Consider the following 18,152-nt stretch of genomic DNA (forward strand, 5'->3'; position numbering starts at 1 on the left):
GCCGGTAAAGGCACATATCACCTACCTACATACATACATACACACACACATACTTACATATAATCGTTAGCGTAATCGTAGCCGTTGTTGTTGCTGATGTCGTTGCTTTTGCTGGTGTTATTGTTATTTTCGCCACAGTGGTAGTGCTAGTGGTAAAGTAGTAGTAGTGTCGTAGCTGTGTCGGCATTGGCAGTGTGACGAAGAAAAGTTACGGTCGACGTTTATGGCTAAGGTTTGATCAGTCTGATTCAACAGTTTGTGCTGTAAAGAAGTGTGCACTACTGAACGGAAGTCACTTGAAAAAGTTTGAAAAGTGTTTTATCCAAAAAATACCTACATTTGCATACCTGCAGACAACCGGTAGACGAATGAGTCTAATCTAATAGCAATAAAGGCAAATTGTAGCAGCAGTGACAAAGTTCAAATTCAATAAAGAATCAACGATTCGATTTTGATTGGACTTTAGTATCGTTAAATAGTTTAAGCCAAATTAAAAATTTTGTGTGTGTGCATGACTTGACGAGAAGACTGACAAACAAAAGAAGAAAAATAATTAAATAAGCACAAATAAATTTAAAAAAGTGTTCAATAAGCGAGCGAAAGTAACTGTATAAAGTCGAAAGAAAGCAAAAATCAGCAAACCGAAAACGATAATAATAACATTGCCGTCGTTGTACGAAATTAATGAAAAAATTGAAAGCGTCGCTCAATACTACGCTTGATTCGCGAAATTAGCACATTCTTGTGAAATTGGCTAATTCAAATGATTTGTTGTAACAAGCAAAGCAAAGCAGAAACTAACAACCTCAACAAACATATATACATATATATACTTAATATTATTATTACCGGCATTTGTGCGCGACATCGTGTCTTCAAAGTGAAGTGTCGCACCACTTAAAAAACAGCAATCGCCTTAGTCACGAACGCCGTGAGCCGATTTTTGGCTAATAGCGCGCCCATTGAGCGCAGCCCACCCAATTACCCCAAGTGGATGAGCACAGCGAAATTTACTCGTATTTACTTGGATTAGTATGCGGTGTGTGTATTGCTTTTGATTTGCTGTTAAATTAAGTTTTATTTAGTTAATCGTCTAAGCAAAGTTATTTATATATTTATTCACTTCAAAGTTAATTTATTTTTGGCTATGAGCATATTTAACTTATCAGCTCATTGGAAGTGCATTCATACAAAATTGAAGTGTTCAAGCTTTTTGTTATTGATAAGTTGGATTGTAACTATGTATGTACATACATATGTATGTCTGAAGAAGTTATGATAATAACAAGGTATTATCTATCGGCTTGTGGTGTTTTCCAATAAGTTAATTAAAGAAATTTTACGTCAACGCAATTAGTTAAATGTGTGTACAAAACTAAAGAAAGTATTGGAAGTAGTCTGACTAACAGAAATATTTTAACCAATAATAAGGAACTGGGATATACAAATTATATTAAAAATTTAAATATTGAGCAATGCTATAAACGAAATTAAAATAATATAATATAATAAAAAAATGTATAAATAAAAGAGTTATTTTTAAATAACAATTAATTTAATTTAAAATTGAATATACATATAGTAATTCTAAAAAATAAATAAAATGTACATAAATAAAAAAATTATATTTTAAACAAAAATTATTTTAATTTAGGTTTAAGTATAAAGTAATTCTATAAAATAAATAAAATTTACGTTAATAAAAAATAATAAATAAAAAATATAGTATTTTAAACAAAAATTAATTTAATTTAAGTTTAAATAATGTTTAATTAAATTAAATTATTTTTATATAAAATATAATTATTACGATGAACTATTTTAATTAAAATAAATAAAAATTTTGATTAAAAAATTTGAAATTACATTAAAAAAAAATTTAGTTTATCGTAAGAATTATGTTTTATATAACAGTACTTTAATTACATTTTAAATACAAAATAATTCTATAAACTTAATTAAAGTTACATGAATAAATAAAAAATATGATGAAATATATAGAAATAGAATAAGTTACTTAAAAAAAGTTATGTCAAATTCCAATAATGTTATTATTCAAACGAAAAGTTTGCAAAATGTGTAATAAAAAAGTTGATTTTAATTATAAAAATATTAAAAACTAAAATTAAAAATTATTTTCACTAAGCAACCATTACTTTTTAAATTAAATTAATTTTATTTATAGTACAAAAAGATTCTTCTACATAACTTTAGTTGATAAATTTATAAATTTCTTATCTACAAAAAAGTCCTTCGACTCATATTTAGATTACGCATAATTATAATCTTATAACTTTTTTTGTAAAAACGTCGTTCGGTCAGATTTAAATTATATATGAATACAAATAGATACGTTTCCTTTTTTAAAAAAGGAAAATTCCTTCCTTCGAAAATTATTTCTATTATTATCAAATTTAAGACTTTAGGCTCTAAATTTAGAAATCAAACCCTTTTCTTTAATTTTATATTTCTAAAATCAGAAACTCCAAATGTGTGTGTAATTAGAAGTTTTTTTGTCATAATTTTTGTTTTAATAAAATATTTATATACTAAAAGGTCCCTTATTGCTTGTTTCTGAAATAAAATTTTAGTATAGGATTAAGATTTCTACTAATTCTATATACTACATGTTTAAGTTGAAAATCTGTTAGCTTGAAAGTTTTAATTTTTATACCCTAAACCCTGCCTGTCTGTCTGTATGTACGAGTATAAATTCTTCAGTTTTTCATATATCGAACTGAAATTTTGTACACATCCTTTTCTCCTTAAGAGGTTGCTCTTTTGTCGGAATTGCCGATATCGGACTACTAAAGCATTACTAGCCAAGCACACTGACTGATCGAAATAAAGTACTTTTATGACAAACTTTTTTATTGGAGAAGATACTGTCCCGAAATTTGGCACCCACTATTTCTCAAGGCAATGCTATAATCTCCGAAAATATTATTCAGATTGGAGCACTATAGCATATACATACATAGCTGCCATACAAACCAACCAATTAATGAAATTTTTTTTTGAAAGTCGTTGGCTGTATACGGTTTCAGATTTAGTTATGCATATACAAGTATGTAGTTGCTATAAGAAATGCATTTGTGAAGAGTGTTATAACTTTGGTGGGCATGAGTTAACATTTTTCTGATTTTAGTTTAATTTGGATTATAGTTTTTAGTGGTAAATTTTTATATAGTCTACGAATCAGACGCGCTGAAGCAATTAAAATTTTATTTTTTATATTTTTATGGTAAATAATTTCTTTTAAAACGATTTTGAAACTCGGAATGGAAAATAAAATGACTTTAATTTAAACATCTATTTCAAAATATAGGAAATGAATTTAGCGATACTTAAACTACTACGTATAATATCTTTAAAAACGATTTTTAAATATTTTAAAAATGATTTTTTCATGTTAAAATTATCGCATGTTTAAGAATCAGTTATTCTAGTTAGCATATTTACTAATAATCATTATGTATTTCTTTCGTTCGAAAACACTTTCATTTTAAAAACAACTTCTTAAAAATAAAATTAATTTAAACATTTTCATTTATATATTTTTTTCAATAAAATTATTCAATGACTAGTAAAATAAAAATACAGTAGTTATAATAATCCTTTATCTTATTATTCTTCTCATCCACTCAGGTGGTTGCAAATCACTTGCAACCAATAAATCCAGCAAAACGGCGAACCAAAGCGAATTTTCACACACCCAAACGCACCCACGCCTCTCATTCAGCGTGCGGTCACCCACAGTTGTAACAAAAGTAAACAAATTAACAAAAACAATACAAAAAACCAAATACGCACAGAAAAGTTGCAGCAGCCGAAGAAGCAGACTCATTTTCATTATGATCGTAGTAACAATATGCACCAGCGCCTCAGCAGCGCCCACAACAACTATCAATAGTCCCGCCAATAATACACAAGCCACACACGCACAAACAGTGACGGCAACAAGAAAAGCCAGCACGAGCGCAAAGAACAAGGCGGTGGGTGTGACGTTAACACAAAACACGATAGATGTGAGCAGCGGTGTAGTCTACACGATGGCGCAAACAGCCAACGAGGGCTCGCGAAAACGGAAACGACACAGCAAACGTCACAGTAATTGGAATATAGACACGTCCAAAGATCTGCCATGGGTGAATCCTTGCGGTGGTTTCTATGTGCCGTCGGCGACACAAAGTGGCAGTGCCATGCGACGGAAGAACACAACAAAACAGGTGGGGTTGAGTGAAAAAACAAATTGAAACTAACAAAAAAAAACATTTAAAATAGATTTTTAAGATTCGAGAGCACAAAAAGCAATAAAAAAATTATAATAGATTTTTAAGCATAATATTAGTAAAATTTGAAGTTTATAAAAAATAGATGTATGTATGTATGTATGTACATATGTATGTACATATATTTAAAAACTTAGAAAAATTTAAAATTCTCAGAAATTCAAGTTTAATTTTTTTCCATTATTTACTACATATTATTACCGTTATTTGCATGCATCTAATAAGTTTTTTGTTTTCTTCACATATTTACAGATTTTCAACATGCTGAAAAAGTCGGCAGGCACCGAGTACAAGAAGTTGAAAGCCGGTCAACAAGATATTGATATAAGCAATATACATATTTGGTCGCTGCACAATAAGACTTATAAATTTTTGCCCAAATTGAAGCTCAACTCAACGGTAAGTTTTATACATATATATCTACATGCATATAGTCCTTATTGCATTTTTGTACAACAATATTTAGTGCTGTTAAGCTGCTCAAAGCATACGCGCATATGTCTGTACGACATACATACATACAATTACATATTTCATTGGCGTACAAAAATTAGTCTGGTATTTCCGTTGCTGTGTGGCTAATAGTAAACGGAAATATCTGCGTGAAAAATAGCCAACAAAAAAAGCACAAAATCATTGAAAAACTGCACGTCATTTCGTTGCTCATTACAATGTATGCAAATAGATTGAAAAAAGAAAAGCAAAGATGAAAAAATAGCAAATTTAATAGCTGCACAATTAAAAAAAGTAATATTAGCAATTTATGTATAGATAGTTAGATATAGCCAAATTTGGACAGTAAAAAATTGTTCAAACTCGAAAGCTTTCTGAAATCGTTTTCCGTGCTTGAAGGCTTTGAAAATCAGTTAGGTAGCTTCGCGAATTTTTGCAAGTCTATAATCTCCGCGAATATTGTTCGAAGCTGTCATACAAACTGCTCGATCAAAATCGAGTTCTTGTATTAAAATCTTTTTTATTTGAGAAGATCTCGTTACAAAAGTTGCCATAAACCATTGTCAAGGGTAAAGTAAAAATCTCCCAAAATATTTTTACTACATCATATTATATGTGTAATATCGTTAAATTTCAAGCTTCCGCTCTCAGATATAACCGATATATAACCATTTTATAACCAATACTTAATTTTTTTTTAATATGAGTGGGTTCTATTATATCGTTTATCCTTCACCTGTAAACTTATCTCAGATATAACCCATATATAAACATTTTATAACCAAAACTCAATATGAGTGGTTTTTATTATAGCGTTCTTATGAAAAGTGATGTTACGTTATTTTGCATTTTAGATAAGGAATTCTAAAACCGAATAAAACCGAATATATATGTATTTTGAGGAATTTCCGATACATTTTTTTTTTGTTTAGTATCGTGAGAAATTGATTCAACTAATTTTGCGCTATTTTCTAAAATATACATGTATATATATACAAAAATAATGCTGATACGGTTCCACTTCGCTGGCGAAGATCTCATGTTTATATCAACAAAATTAGATGATATGTATATATGTACATATAAAGATATATATTATGTGTATGCATGTATGTGCAGTGGCAGCATGTCGTCATGTGCGAGGGCAAAGGCATTTCTAATAGACATATTAGTAATACACTGTTGTCAGTGAGTCACTCAAAAGGCACGCGTCAGACGCATTTATGTAATGCATTTGACATTTGTAATACTCAAAGAATGCGTTATGCAGTTGTTTTTGCAACAAGCACAAACTTTTTTTAAACACATTTATGACAGCTAACTGAAAAATAAATAAGAAAAAATCATAATATTTTTTTTTCTAAAGTTCAGAGCAGCTATTCATATATAACTGAGGATTTTGCTTTCACTTAACGTAATCAGTAGCTTGTGTGGTCATAAATCGCAATAATTATTGTTACAATCACTGCGACTAGTCATATTCATTCATCGCTTGAGAATGTTATCTTATCACAAGTGCTCCCTTTATTATGTCCGCGCTGGCTAAAAAGAAAACTTCCGTACATATACGTATAAGGGCAAGGTGTATAACGTTTGTATGTATGTATATGCGCATGCGCTAAAGCGTGTGATCGATGCCAAGCGATCGCGTGTTGCTATCAATTGCAATATCGCATGACTGATACGTGCCAGTTGCGCAGGCAATTTTTTTTAGAATGGGGGTGAAGGCATGATAAAACTTTGCTTTTGGAAATTTTATAGGACATTTAATTTTTCTTTTCTTTTTTTTTTGGTATATTGCCTTTACTTGTCATTTTTAAGCATAGTTTGTTTCAATTTAAGGGAAAAGTAAAAAGTAAACATCTCTCTACTATCCCCACTTTTACTGCATATAAATCCATAATTAATTACTTAAAGCGAAAGTGTTCCAATATTTAAACAAAACTACGCCACTTTCAAACACAATGTACTCGGTAAACTGATTTCGTTTTGGACCCATTGCTCATAAATATTGAAAAATAGTCATTATGACATCACAAATTGTGCCGAAGCAGGGAGAGGCAAACATACATATGTATGTATGTACGTACATTCACTGAAAGTTTAAGACGCGTCTAATGAAAAAGCAAATGTTAAAACCAAAAGCTAATTGAAATTGTTTGTTTGTGTTTTCCGTGTGTCGATTTTGATTTTGTTGTTGTTTGACTTTTTATTTACCGTGATTCATATTGTACCCGATGTGCGTTTGCTATCTGCCATCGTGGCGAAATCTCACATTGTATATACGTATGTATGCACTTGTGTCTGTTGGAGAAACAACAAGTGTCCGCAAATCAATGACTTGAGCGAATAAAATAAGAAAGTTAAAGAATATTGAAAAAAAATAACAGCAACATAAATCGGTGAATGGGGTAGTTGCAAGTGGCTGAGAGCGGCCAGAAAATGAGTAATTGGGGAATAGATTAAATAAAAAAAAAAAATAGTACGCTAAACTACAGCTGGTGGGCATGAAATTATGGCTAAAGTTATAAATATTAATTTTCTGATTATTGTTAATTATAAAAAGTTATTAATTTGCGTTTTATTGGTTAACAGAAAAAATTATAGCAAATAGCTATATTTTTTGTTAAAAATAAATAACAAATTTTGAAAAAAACCCCTTTTAATCAAACACGGGACACAAACGCCGGTAATGATTGTGGTCAGGTGCTTCAAATTATACCGTACGGCAATAATAATAGTCTTAAATAACGATAATTTTCACGCCAACAGCAGAGCGCTTTTGTATAAAAGCGTGCGGCTTGTCTTTAACAACTTATCAACATCACGTATGACATTACGGTACTTAGCAAACCAAAAACATACATACAAATATACATAAATACAAAAGTATTAATTAATTATTTGATAAAAAAGGTGTCAATGGCTACGTGTTTTTATTAACATTTTACAGTTATTTATGAACTCCATATATAACGAAAAACAAAATTAATAATCTAGCATGCATATGCAATACAAATTTACATATATGTACATACATATGTATGTATGTGTATATTTAAATTGCAATATGTCTAAATATTCAATTGAAAGCTTAAACGTTTGACCGGCGCGCTAACACGCTTAGTAGCGTTCAATTTATAAAAGAGGAAGCGCGATGACGCCACAACTGAAGAGCGTGCGCTTGTGGGCGCTGAGCGTTTATATGCTCCGCTGTGCTCTATAGCGCGATATCAGCTGTTTTATAGCACACGCTGTGCTGGTATTATACTCTCTCATTTAAGTTGTGGTAGGTCACGGTTGATTTTGCGCGCATGTCTATATACCTACATATAAAAGCTGTTGAAGTAAACAGGTTGCACTATAGACTGTTTACGAGTGCGCGCGATAAAATTGTATTGTATAATTTTTTATTGCTCATTGAAATAGTGCATGTTTGCATTTATCAAATATATTGCAATAGCTGATCAAATTTGAACCGGATTGAAAATGAGAAAAAAAAACAACTATGAAAATTTTGTAAGATTTAAAGAAATAAGTTATTTAGGGCACATCTAGAGTGAAATTAATAAAATAGAATTAAAAAATATCTGATCAAATTTAAACCGGACTGACAATAACAAAAAAATATTTAATATGGCCTTCAAAATAACCTTATTTCAATTTTCCACGCACTTTTTAAAAGCCTCGCCTGCATAAATGCCTTGACAAATTTCGGTTTTCTCGGTTTCTAAACACAAAGGAATTTATAAACCAAATATAAAATTTTTTAAATATATTTCATTAATTTATAAAAAAATATATGTATGTACAATTTTAAATTATTTTAACTAAAAAATATATTCTCTTCAAATTCCATTGCAGATCGCACTCAAACGGTGGTACCGAAACATGCAATCCTTTGTGGGTTCATTCGCTTATTTGCGCAGCATACAGCGCGCCTGGGATATGGCCAAATTGCAACGTGAAAATAGCACAGGACGCGAACTGCGACGATTATTTATCAGCGCACGCAACATGTTGTGTGAATTGGAGACGGCCATCAATGGCACAATGCCCGCGCCGCGTATGTTACGCGGCAGCGCGCTACCGCAAGTGACAAGCGAGCAAATGAATAAGCGCATAAAGCTCTACACGAAGCGGCGCGTCGAAAGCAATCCGCATATTGTGCAGGAGGCGAACACAATCGATCTAATGTTCGTGAAATATTATTACTACGAATTTTTGAAGACCATGTGGAAGGTGCTGCGCCAACAAACAAAGCGACGCGGTCAAATTGCGCTGATGGCCAATCCAAAGGCGTTCAATGAGGTCGAAAAGCACTTTGGCAGCATTAGCAAAAACAAGCGTGTCAAGGGTCAGTTAGCGGCGCTAAAAACGGCGACAACGTCAGCGGAGCGCAGTGATAGTGGTAGCAGCAGAGGCGCGGCAAATAGGCGCAAAAGCTCGAATGGTAGTGTAGTTGGTAGCAGAAGACGTTTAGCGCATGCGCGCAACACGCGGTGAGCCGGTGTGTGTGTGAACAACAAAAGGTTATACGATTTACAGATTTTAATTTCATATATGCATATATGTACATAGTTGCTAGTTGCATATATGAAAGTATCATTTTGAGTCTCAAGCAATTTTCGCTTTAAATGCTTAAATGCATACATACGCACGTCTAAACATGCCAGGTCAAAGCATTGCCTTCCAAATATATATAGCAATACTATATTATTGAGTTTATTAGTATTAGAAAAAATGTGTATAAGAATTTAGCTACTTCTTTAGCGTACAGTGACTGCATTCCAGTAATGTTAATAAGACAAATCCACACAAAAAGTATCAAAAATATTTTAGCAACGCGTTTGCTTCAGCAATGGCAAACAAGTATTAAGTAGTATTGCACCAATACGCTACAACAAAAACAAAGCACTTTGTATTTAATTATAAATTATTTGCATGCGAAACTAAACCAATAACGACAAAAACAACAACAACTACGTAATATAAGCAAAAATCTCGCCAGTTCCATACAAACATACAAGCATATTTATTTATTACACTACATACCGTTTCATATAGAACGCGCAGCGCAAGCTGCGATTGTTGTTTTTACAATTGCACAAGTTCAAGTTCAATGTGCGGAACAACAAAAGCAACAACATGAAAAATCAAAAGGCAATTTCCATTAAATTACTTGTCAAATGCGCGGCTGCCTTCAATTTTCAATTTCATTTTCATTTTTCACTTTCGGTTTCATATGCATAACAACAACGATAACAACAACAATGAAAAAGTAAACAAACACAAATTGATAGTTGTAGTATTTCTAGTCAACACATCGCACCGTCTCAATTACTTTGATAACTGAGCGAGCACACACCCACAACCATAATTAACAGCACCAACAGGCATATACATACATACATACACACATACATACACCGTAATATGCACAAATAAGCTCATATTAAATTCAACATACATATAGACTGGCTATATTAACATTCAAGTGGCGCAAGCTGCTTGACTGGTTCCTATTCGTTCACACTTATTATTATTATTATTTTTATTCTAAATGCTTGTTTATATCAGAAAATGCATGCAGAAATCGCAAATTCATAAACACACATATACATACTATATATGTATACATGTATAATCTTAAGAAGCTTTAGAAGCACGTGAGCAGAGGCGCGGCATGTAAGCGCCCATAGTGAGATAAAAGCCACGCCAGCAGAGGCAGCGGCAAGTGTTATAACTGCATTTAATGAGTCAAATGCCGGACAATTAATTTCAATTACAAAATTATCAAATCGAAAAGCGAGAATATACAGTTATTAAAACAATTCGGCGGTGTTATTTAGATAAAAGTCATGAAAATTTGTTTGGAAATGGTAAATTTTGACGCTGTTTAAAATAGGAACGGACATGTTCACAACTTTTACTTAAAATTTTAATAAAAACATATTGAAAATTAATCTTTTATCACTCCGTACAAAAAATTAAAGCAAATTTTTTATAACTTTTTTAAGCTTTTACGAAAATAAATCTTGAAAATTGCGTTACGCGCCTCTGCTCATAAGCTTAATACGTATCGTCACCTAAAATGCAAAATAACGTAACAACACTTTTCATAAGTTCACAGACGAAAGAAAAACGTTAAAATCGGAACCACTTGTATTGAAATAAAATTTTAGTTTTCGTTATAAAGTGGTTATATAACGGTTATATATTGGTTAACATTCACTCATATTGAAACGAAATTTGAGTTTTTGTTACAAAATGGGTACATCTTGGGCTATTATAACTGACAGCCATTTTCGATTTTTTTTTGATGAAACGTTGTTTTGCATTTTAAATGATGATATATGTATACATATGTACTATATGTTTCCATATCCATATGCATTCTCATGATTACTCAATACATTACGAGTTTATTTCGAAAACTAATTATCAAAGACTAGGCACAGAAACTCTCACAACTCTCTCTCTCTCCTTACATTAATTCTCACTCTATTTCTTAATTTATTATCTTTATTCTATGTCAGTGTGTACAATTAGCACCTAAGCCACGAATATCTAAAGACAAAATGTGTAAATGACTTGCATTTCTTAATCTAATCTAAATCATTGAGTGTAAACATTCGATAAATATTTATACATTCATAGAAACATGTATTTATTATTGCAATAAGAAAGAGCAAAAAACACCAAGACATAAAGAATTATATTAAAAAAATAAGAGATAAACTTCATTCAGTCAAGTGCTCATTTGCATTTGCTTTTGCGCTGTGATATTGTATATGTAAAAAAACGTTAAACCGAATCAAATTAATTTAAATTAAAGACCCAGCTAACTTGCGAAGTAGGTCTATACTTAAAAAATAGTATTATATTTAGTATTGTTAAGCAAAACTGAAAAAACCCACAACTTTTGTATGAGTACTTAGGTCGCTAAGTGTAAAATTTTATTCTAAGTATTTTTTTAAATTTATAATTATCTATAAGGGAAAAAATTATTAAAAATTTAAAAAATATTTGAAAAATAAAACTATGAAAATTTTATAAAATATAAAGAAAAGGATTTCATTTTTATTTAGGGCACATCATCTAGTGTGAAAAAAAAAAAATAAAAAAATTTAAAAATATAATATACTAAAAGCGATAACTCATATAGTTTTTGAGTAACAGTCTTCTGAAGTATAGATGCCTAGTTTAAGCAGCTCCATCGAATTTGCTTGAGTGTTTACCCGGAGACAAATGATCCGATAACCAAAAAATGTTTCGTGGTTTGTATATAATTCCCCATACAATGACTTAAAAGTTCACTACAGATTAAATCCTACTATCTCTCACCTTGTAAAGCGATCAGCATTAGCATCTTGTTTTCACTTTTTTTAGGTTCAAATGATCTCTCAAAATGTTTTTACTGATTCTTCCCATATTTCAATGATGGCAGTAAGACCTCTGACTTTTAATCGTCGATTCTCAAGCACCAACTCCTATTGACGTGTTGATCATCAGTTGCTGTTTGATGGACGTGCTGGACATGATTCGTCGTCAACGCGTTTTCGATCAAAAATACTTGCTCGCGTCAAACAATTACCACCGAAGGCATTTTCCAATATTCTTAACGTTTCGGCACCAGAAAATTGTTTTCACAGCCAAAATTTAATGGAACTTCTTTGTTAAATAATTTCACTCATCGTAAAAATCGCCGAATGCCTTTTTATGTTCTTCAGAAAGAGAAGCGTATACGTATACTAAACACTAATAATTAATTGATGTGAAATTTGGCACAGATGTTACTGGAAGTCATAGCAACCAAAAAAAAATATATATCGACAAATGGGGTTTCACGCAAAATTAAAATGTAAAGGTCTTACTATTTTTTGCCCTAGTAGTATGTGTTTAAAAAATCGTTGAAAGTTATTTGCTAATGGGTTTAATTATACTATTCTCAATGTATCACCGATGAAATGTATCTGTGTTAGTAGGTCCATACAGTTTTCCCCGGAAGTACTGAGTGGAGAGATTATCTAAGATAGTTTGAAGTATATTTCAATTGATACTCGAGAATTAAGTGAAATTATAATCTTCAGTTAGCCTCTTCTAATTCTGAGTAGCAATTCGAAATATTACTTAATATACAGGATGTAGAGTTAAGTGCTAAATATAGATTTTGAGTACCAAACTTGTCGAAAGTAACGGTACTCAAAATCTATATTTGGCACAACCAAAGCACATATGGTACTATTATATGCATATTATGTATACCAACCGATCAAATTTAATTTAAACCGCGCTCGCAAACCCCATCGATAAAACCAATTTTGCTAGATTGATACCGCGTTTTTTACGTTTCTCAACTTTGATCGCCATAAGTTTGTAAGTGTCTGTTTGCTAATTGTTTGTTTCTGAAGAGAAAAGTTTGTTTGGCGATTTTTGCCTTGGAAAAAGAATTTAGCGACAAGTTTGCTTAAATTTTTGTGTTTTCAGTGGAATCAGGGTCAGAGAAGCGTTGAAAATGTTGTAAAAGTGTTGTAGGTTGTAATGAACAGACCTAGTATTTGAGTGGCACAAAGCATTCAGTGAAGGTCGTTATGACAACGAAAACTTGCTTTATTCCAGTCCAGCCTATCCACCGACTATAATATCAAAAAAGTCAAAAAACAGTTTTGACAAATCGTCATAACGACATCAGAGAGATAGCAGAGGAGATTTCTATGCATTGATAATCGTTATGGTTAATGTTTTGGGTATGAAGCGTGTTAATGCCAGACTTGTACCAAAAGTACTGAATCTTTTTCAAAGACGACAAAGAGTAGAGGTCGCCAAAGAGAGGTTTGCTAACGTAGCTAAGAACGCTACATTCATCAAAGGTATCGGTGCTGATGAAGAGACGTGGGTTATTATTATGACACAAAAGTGTACAACAATCTATTATTGTTATGAAAACGTATGTAAATTGTACAAAAATTTAGCGAATGTCGCTTCAAAATTAGTTTGAAACCGAAACAAGCACGTCGGATTCTGTCAAAAATCAAGGTGATGGTTTTCTTTGTTTAATGTGTCTCACCAGGAATATAAATTGGGGCGTCAACATGAAGCAAAAAAAATTTTGTTTTCCAGTCCGGGTCAAATTTGATCAGATGATTGAAAAATATAGTATTAATATTCACGATATTAACTTCAAATAATAATTAATGAATCCAACTGTCTGGGCACGTGAGCTACAAACATCACTTTAAACCCAATTAAATATCTTCAGTTTTTACTCTTCTAAAGCGTCATATTATAAGTGCTAATTAAATGTAGAAGAACTCTTCCGTATATATACACACACATATAGAATGTTTTTTTAAATTACAGCAAATTAAAATGCATTAAATCGTATAAGCAAACTGTTTTTATGAACTTGTCTGATTTATGCCTCAGAAATAGAAATTGTGAAATTCACGTGCCCTCTTAAGTTATCGGTAATGCTTTGTGAGACTCGTACTATTTAAGCTACCTGAAGTGATTTCGCCAGCTTTGTAATGCTCGTTAATGAGATTCGCACGACGTGCAACTTGCTGTGATTGAGTAATAATTATACAGCGCTTACAGCAGACACAACTTAAGCGACTAGATATTATTGTAAGAAAACCAGAAATCTTATTATAGACAATAAAAATGCAATGAATTTATTAAAATCTCTATTTGTGCGGTGATTTACACAAAGCCAGTTTAATGAAAGCGGGGACTCACAAATTTTATCCGTTATTTATAAAAATAAATTTAAATTTGAAAATACCGTCTGTTCGAGGTAAACATGAGGGATATATCATTGTTAAGTCTTAACTGTTTCCTTCTATATATAAATATGCGTATTATGCTTTAGTATAAAATTTCTGAAGTTCTTATGTAATAATAATAATAATTGCAGCGCAAATTACTTTGTTATTCATTGAGGGGCTTGTGTTGTCTAAATATTTCAATGAGATGTTGCTTTTGTTAGTTTAGTGTTTTTGTGACATAGTATACTTTCGTACGCTAAAGCTATGAGCTCATATAAGCAGAAATTCTGTTGTAGTGGAGCGATTACCACCATTTTGTTTCCCTTTTAGTCGAGAGAGTATATAGATCAATAAAGATATTAGAAAAAATTAGAGACGCCTATAATAAAAATAGCTTATATAGGCTAACTTATCAAGGCACAGCACTCCTATATGAAGGCACTTCACTCGCTAATCCTAAATATAGAATAGGTAATAGAACATAGGATAAAGCATGGAGTCATGTGTAGAAGTTCACTCAAAGGAGGAAAGTTCTCTGATTGCTATTAATTTGGGAGTGTTCAGATACGATTCTTTTGCCTCAAGCAGCTCACGACTTCCGCTCTTAGACCCAGTATCTTCTGGGTAGCCAAAGAATATCCATTTGAAAGCGAGCTAAAGTGAGAAGGCGAACCATCCCTCCTCAGGGTTGTACATTGGGTTTGCGACCCGCCACGTAAAAAAGCCAACAATGAAAAATAAACAAAAGCCTCGGAAGAGAATTTCGGCTATAACTGCGTAAGCGGTGTCTATGCCAGTAAAGAAGAAGACTTGATTAAGGAAGTAAGATCTACGCCTCGTTCTTGACGAAAGAGCATTCAACAAAAGCGCAATCGTTAATAGTTCGGAAACAGTTTTGGATAAGGCCGCTAATATAACATGCATAAAATCTCTGCTGAGCTGCAGGAGGTTTTATATAGAATAAAACGAAGCCGTATAGAGATAAATGGCAATAATACAGTTATCTAGGCACAACGGGGTTGATTTAACAATTTAAGATAATATCAATAACCTGGGATAAATTTAGTTACTCAACCTACCACAAATATTTAAAGAGGCTGAATTGTGCAGGAGCATGCGACTGGCCTGTGGAAGTTAGAACTTCTATACAGACGGATCAAAAATTGCTAAAGAAGTGGTCGCCGAAATCGATTGTTCTGAGCTGGATCTTAGGCAACTCCTCAAACTGCCGGAATATTGCAGTATCTTCCAAGCGGAAGACTTCGCACTCGAGAAAGCGGTTGCGATAGCTAACAAAGCAGGAAACAACATAAAAAAGAATAATGTATGTCTACCTCAAAAGCCAGCAAGAAATAAAGGTAATAATCTCACATTGTATCTCACAAGAATTACGGGGAACGAAACAACTGATGAGATTGCCAAAAATGCCAACCGTCTGGATACCGAACCAGTACAGGAAATACTGAAGCCGTTAAAAACGATACACATTGAATTTTCCGAAGGCGCTGACAGACGAATTAGAGGTGGATTGGAATGAATTAATGAAGCATAACTAAAATCACGCGTAAGAGCCTGGAAGAAAAATACACATGCTTTTTACTCAAAAGATCTCGAAAGGACTGCCGGACGGTTGTTTGCCTAATGACAGGTCACAACTAACTGGCATCACAAGCGAGTTGGATGGACATTATTAACGACAATATATGCAGAAAGTGTAAGAAAGTAGACAGGAGTGAGACGCTGGAGCACCTCCTCTGCTTCTGTTTCGAAGGTAACTCTGTGAACTCGCCGAGGGATATATCTGAATATACAAGATGCTTTCCAAAGTAAACAGGATTTTTTTTATGTAGCGCCCCCTGGTGGCGCCATCTATATGTCGACCAGTGCGTTAGAATCTGCTATCTTTATCGATAGGAGAATTTCATGACATTTCACCGATTGGAAGTGAAGTTATTGCGTTTTAAGTGTCAGTATGTTTGTGTTATCGGTGCGAAAATGAGCTTCGAACAAAGAGCCAACATTAGATTCCGTAGCAGAGTGCACAAACGGTTTCAATGTTTTCAAAGTGGTCGTGAGGACATAAATGGCGATCAATATGTGGGCCAATCAAAATCAGTGATCACCGGAAATTACATCGAAACTGTGCGTGAATTCATTAAAAATCAGCCGAAATCATCATTAAAATTTATGGAAATGGAATTGAACATCTCCAAAACATCGATTTATCGCATTTTGGCCGAATATTTGGACTTACGAAAAGTGTGTGCACGGTTTGTTCCGCACAAATTGATTGACGACCAAAAATTGCTCAGAATCCAACATTCGAAGGACGATTATTTGACCAAAAATCACATTTTAACCATTAACCACTCCCCGTATTCACCTGATATGGCACCGTGCGACTTTTTCCTTTTCGAAAAAATGCATTTGCCCATGAAAGGAAACCGTTATGCAGACGTAGAGGCCATTAAGAAGGCTTGCACCGGCATACTGGCGGCCATACCGGCCAACGAGCAAAAACACTCGTTCGACATGCTTTTGGACCGTGCAAAAAGCTGGAGAAAGGAAAAGAAGACTATTTTGAATAAAATAAATTGATTTTGTCGAAAAAAACATTTGTTCTTTTTTTTTAAGTGCTGTTTACTTTGGAAAGCACCTTGTATTAATATGAAGACGAAAACTGTGTAAATTGTGGAACTAAGGTAACAAGTTATAATCGCTGACCAAATGTATGGATAATAAAGTATCTAAAGCTACGTTTGTGCATATTTAATATAAAACTGGTAAAGAGCTTGGCTTTTGACACTACGGCATCAAAACAGCTATATGAATTTTTAACACTTTTAACTATATACAAACAGGGGCAGCACATGCCAACACTTATATGTTAATAATGTCCTTTTCACACACAATAACGATTCTCAAATACACTTATCAGCGATAAGCAGCTTAAAATTTTACTGAACAATAGAAAATGAACGAAGCATTTCCTGTGTGAAGAAACAATGAGAGAATTAAAAAAAATGTTTTAAGATACCGACAGCAACATAAACACATCAGCATTAAATTCCATGATGGTTTTCAGTTCGTTCTTAAATAGTCACATCGACGTCGATCGATTGCAATGGAACGAGTGGTCATATGTTCTATTGTCCTTATTGTATTCCTCATATTTTACCATAGATTTTAAACCTGTTGTGCATTTTTTTCTTTTTGGCAAAGTACAGCAACAACAAAAAGGGAAATAATTGCAGTTGTAATGAGTTAAAAGGTAAATATGAATAGTATATGTATATATATCTACGTAGGAATATCCATATGTATGTACATGCATATGTATATACTATATGCTATACTATATATACATACATATACACCGTAATATATAAGGTATTTTCACAAACATACCAAATAGTTTTTTGTATTCAATTTGCCTATTGAATTTGTGATATTTTTGTTGTAATCATTATTTTGCATGCCGTGAGTACACCTCTATTTATGAAAACATCCCCAGTCGTGTCAAATATCTACCTTTTCAAAATACATATATACAACTGCATAGTTACTGTGAAAGATGTCTCCTTTCTTTATCCCTCCCGCATTTAATAATCCCTTACGGATTTAACAGGTTAACAAC

The 18,152-nt window shown here is 32.6% G+C and overlaps 2 protein-coding genes across 2 annotated transcripts in view; one reads left to right on the forward strand and one right to left on the reverse strand.

The window, feature by feature from the left end:
• Positions 1 to 18,152, reverse strand: part of LOC126759849 (uncharacterized) — a 690,051-nt gene that overhangs the window by 479,423 nt on the left and 192,476 nt on the right. The window lies entirely within an intron of this gene.
• Positions 894 to 11,738, forward strand: LOC126759846 (uncharacterized). Its single transcript, XM_050475007.1, has 4 exons — positions 894 to 1,039; positions 3,649 to 4,229; positions 4,545 to 4,691; positions 8,610 to 11,738. Exons 2-4 carry the CDS (start codon positions 3,855 to 3,857, stop codon positions 9,249 to 9,251), a joined length of 1,164 nt encoding a protein of 387 aa, XP_050330964.1. The 5' UTR covers positions 894 to 1,039; positions 3,649 to 3,854; the 3' UTR covers positions 9,252 to 11,738.

The sequence above is a fragment of the Bactrocera neohumeralis genome, chromosome 5 (assembly GCF_024586455.1).
Source record: "Bactrocera neohumeralis isolate Rockhampton chromosome 5, APGP_CSIRO_Bneo_wtdbg2-racon-allhic-juicebox.fasta_v2, whole genome shotgun sequence".
Lineage (NCBI taxonomy): Eukaryota > Metazoa > Arthropoda > Insecta > Diptera > Tephritidae > Bactrocera > Bactrocera neohumeralis.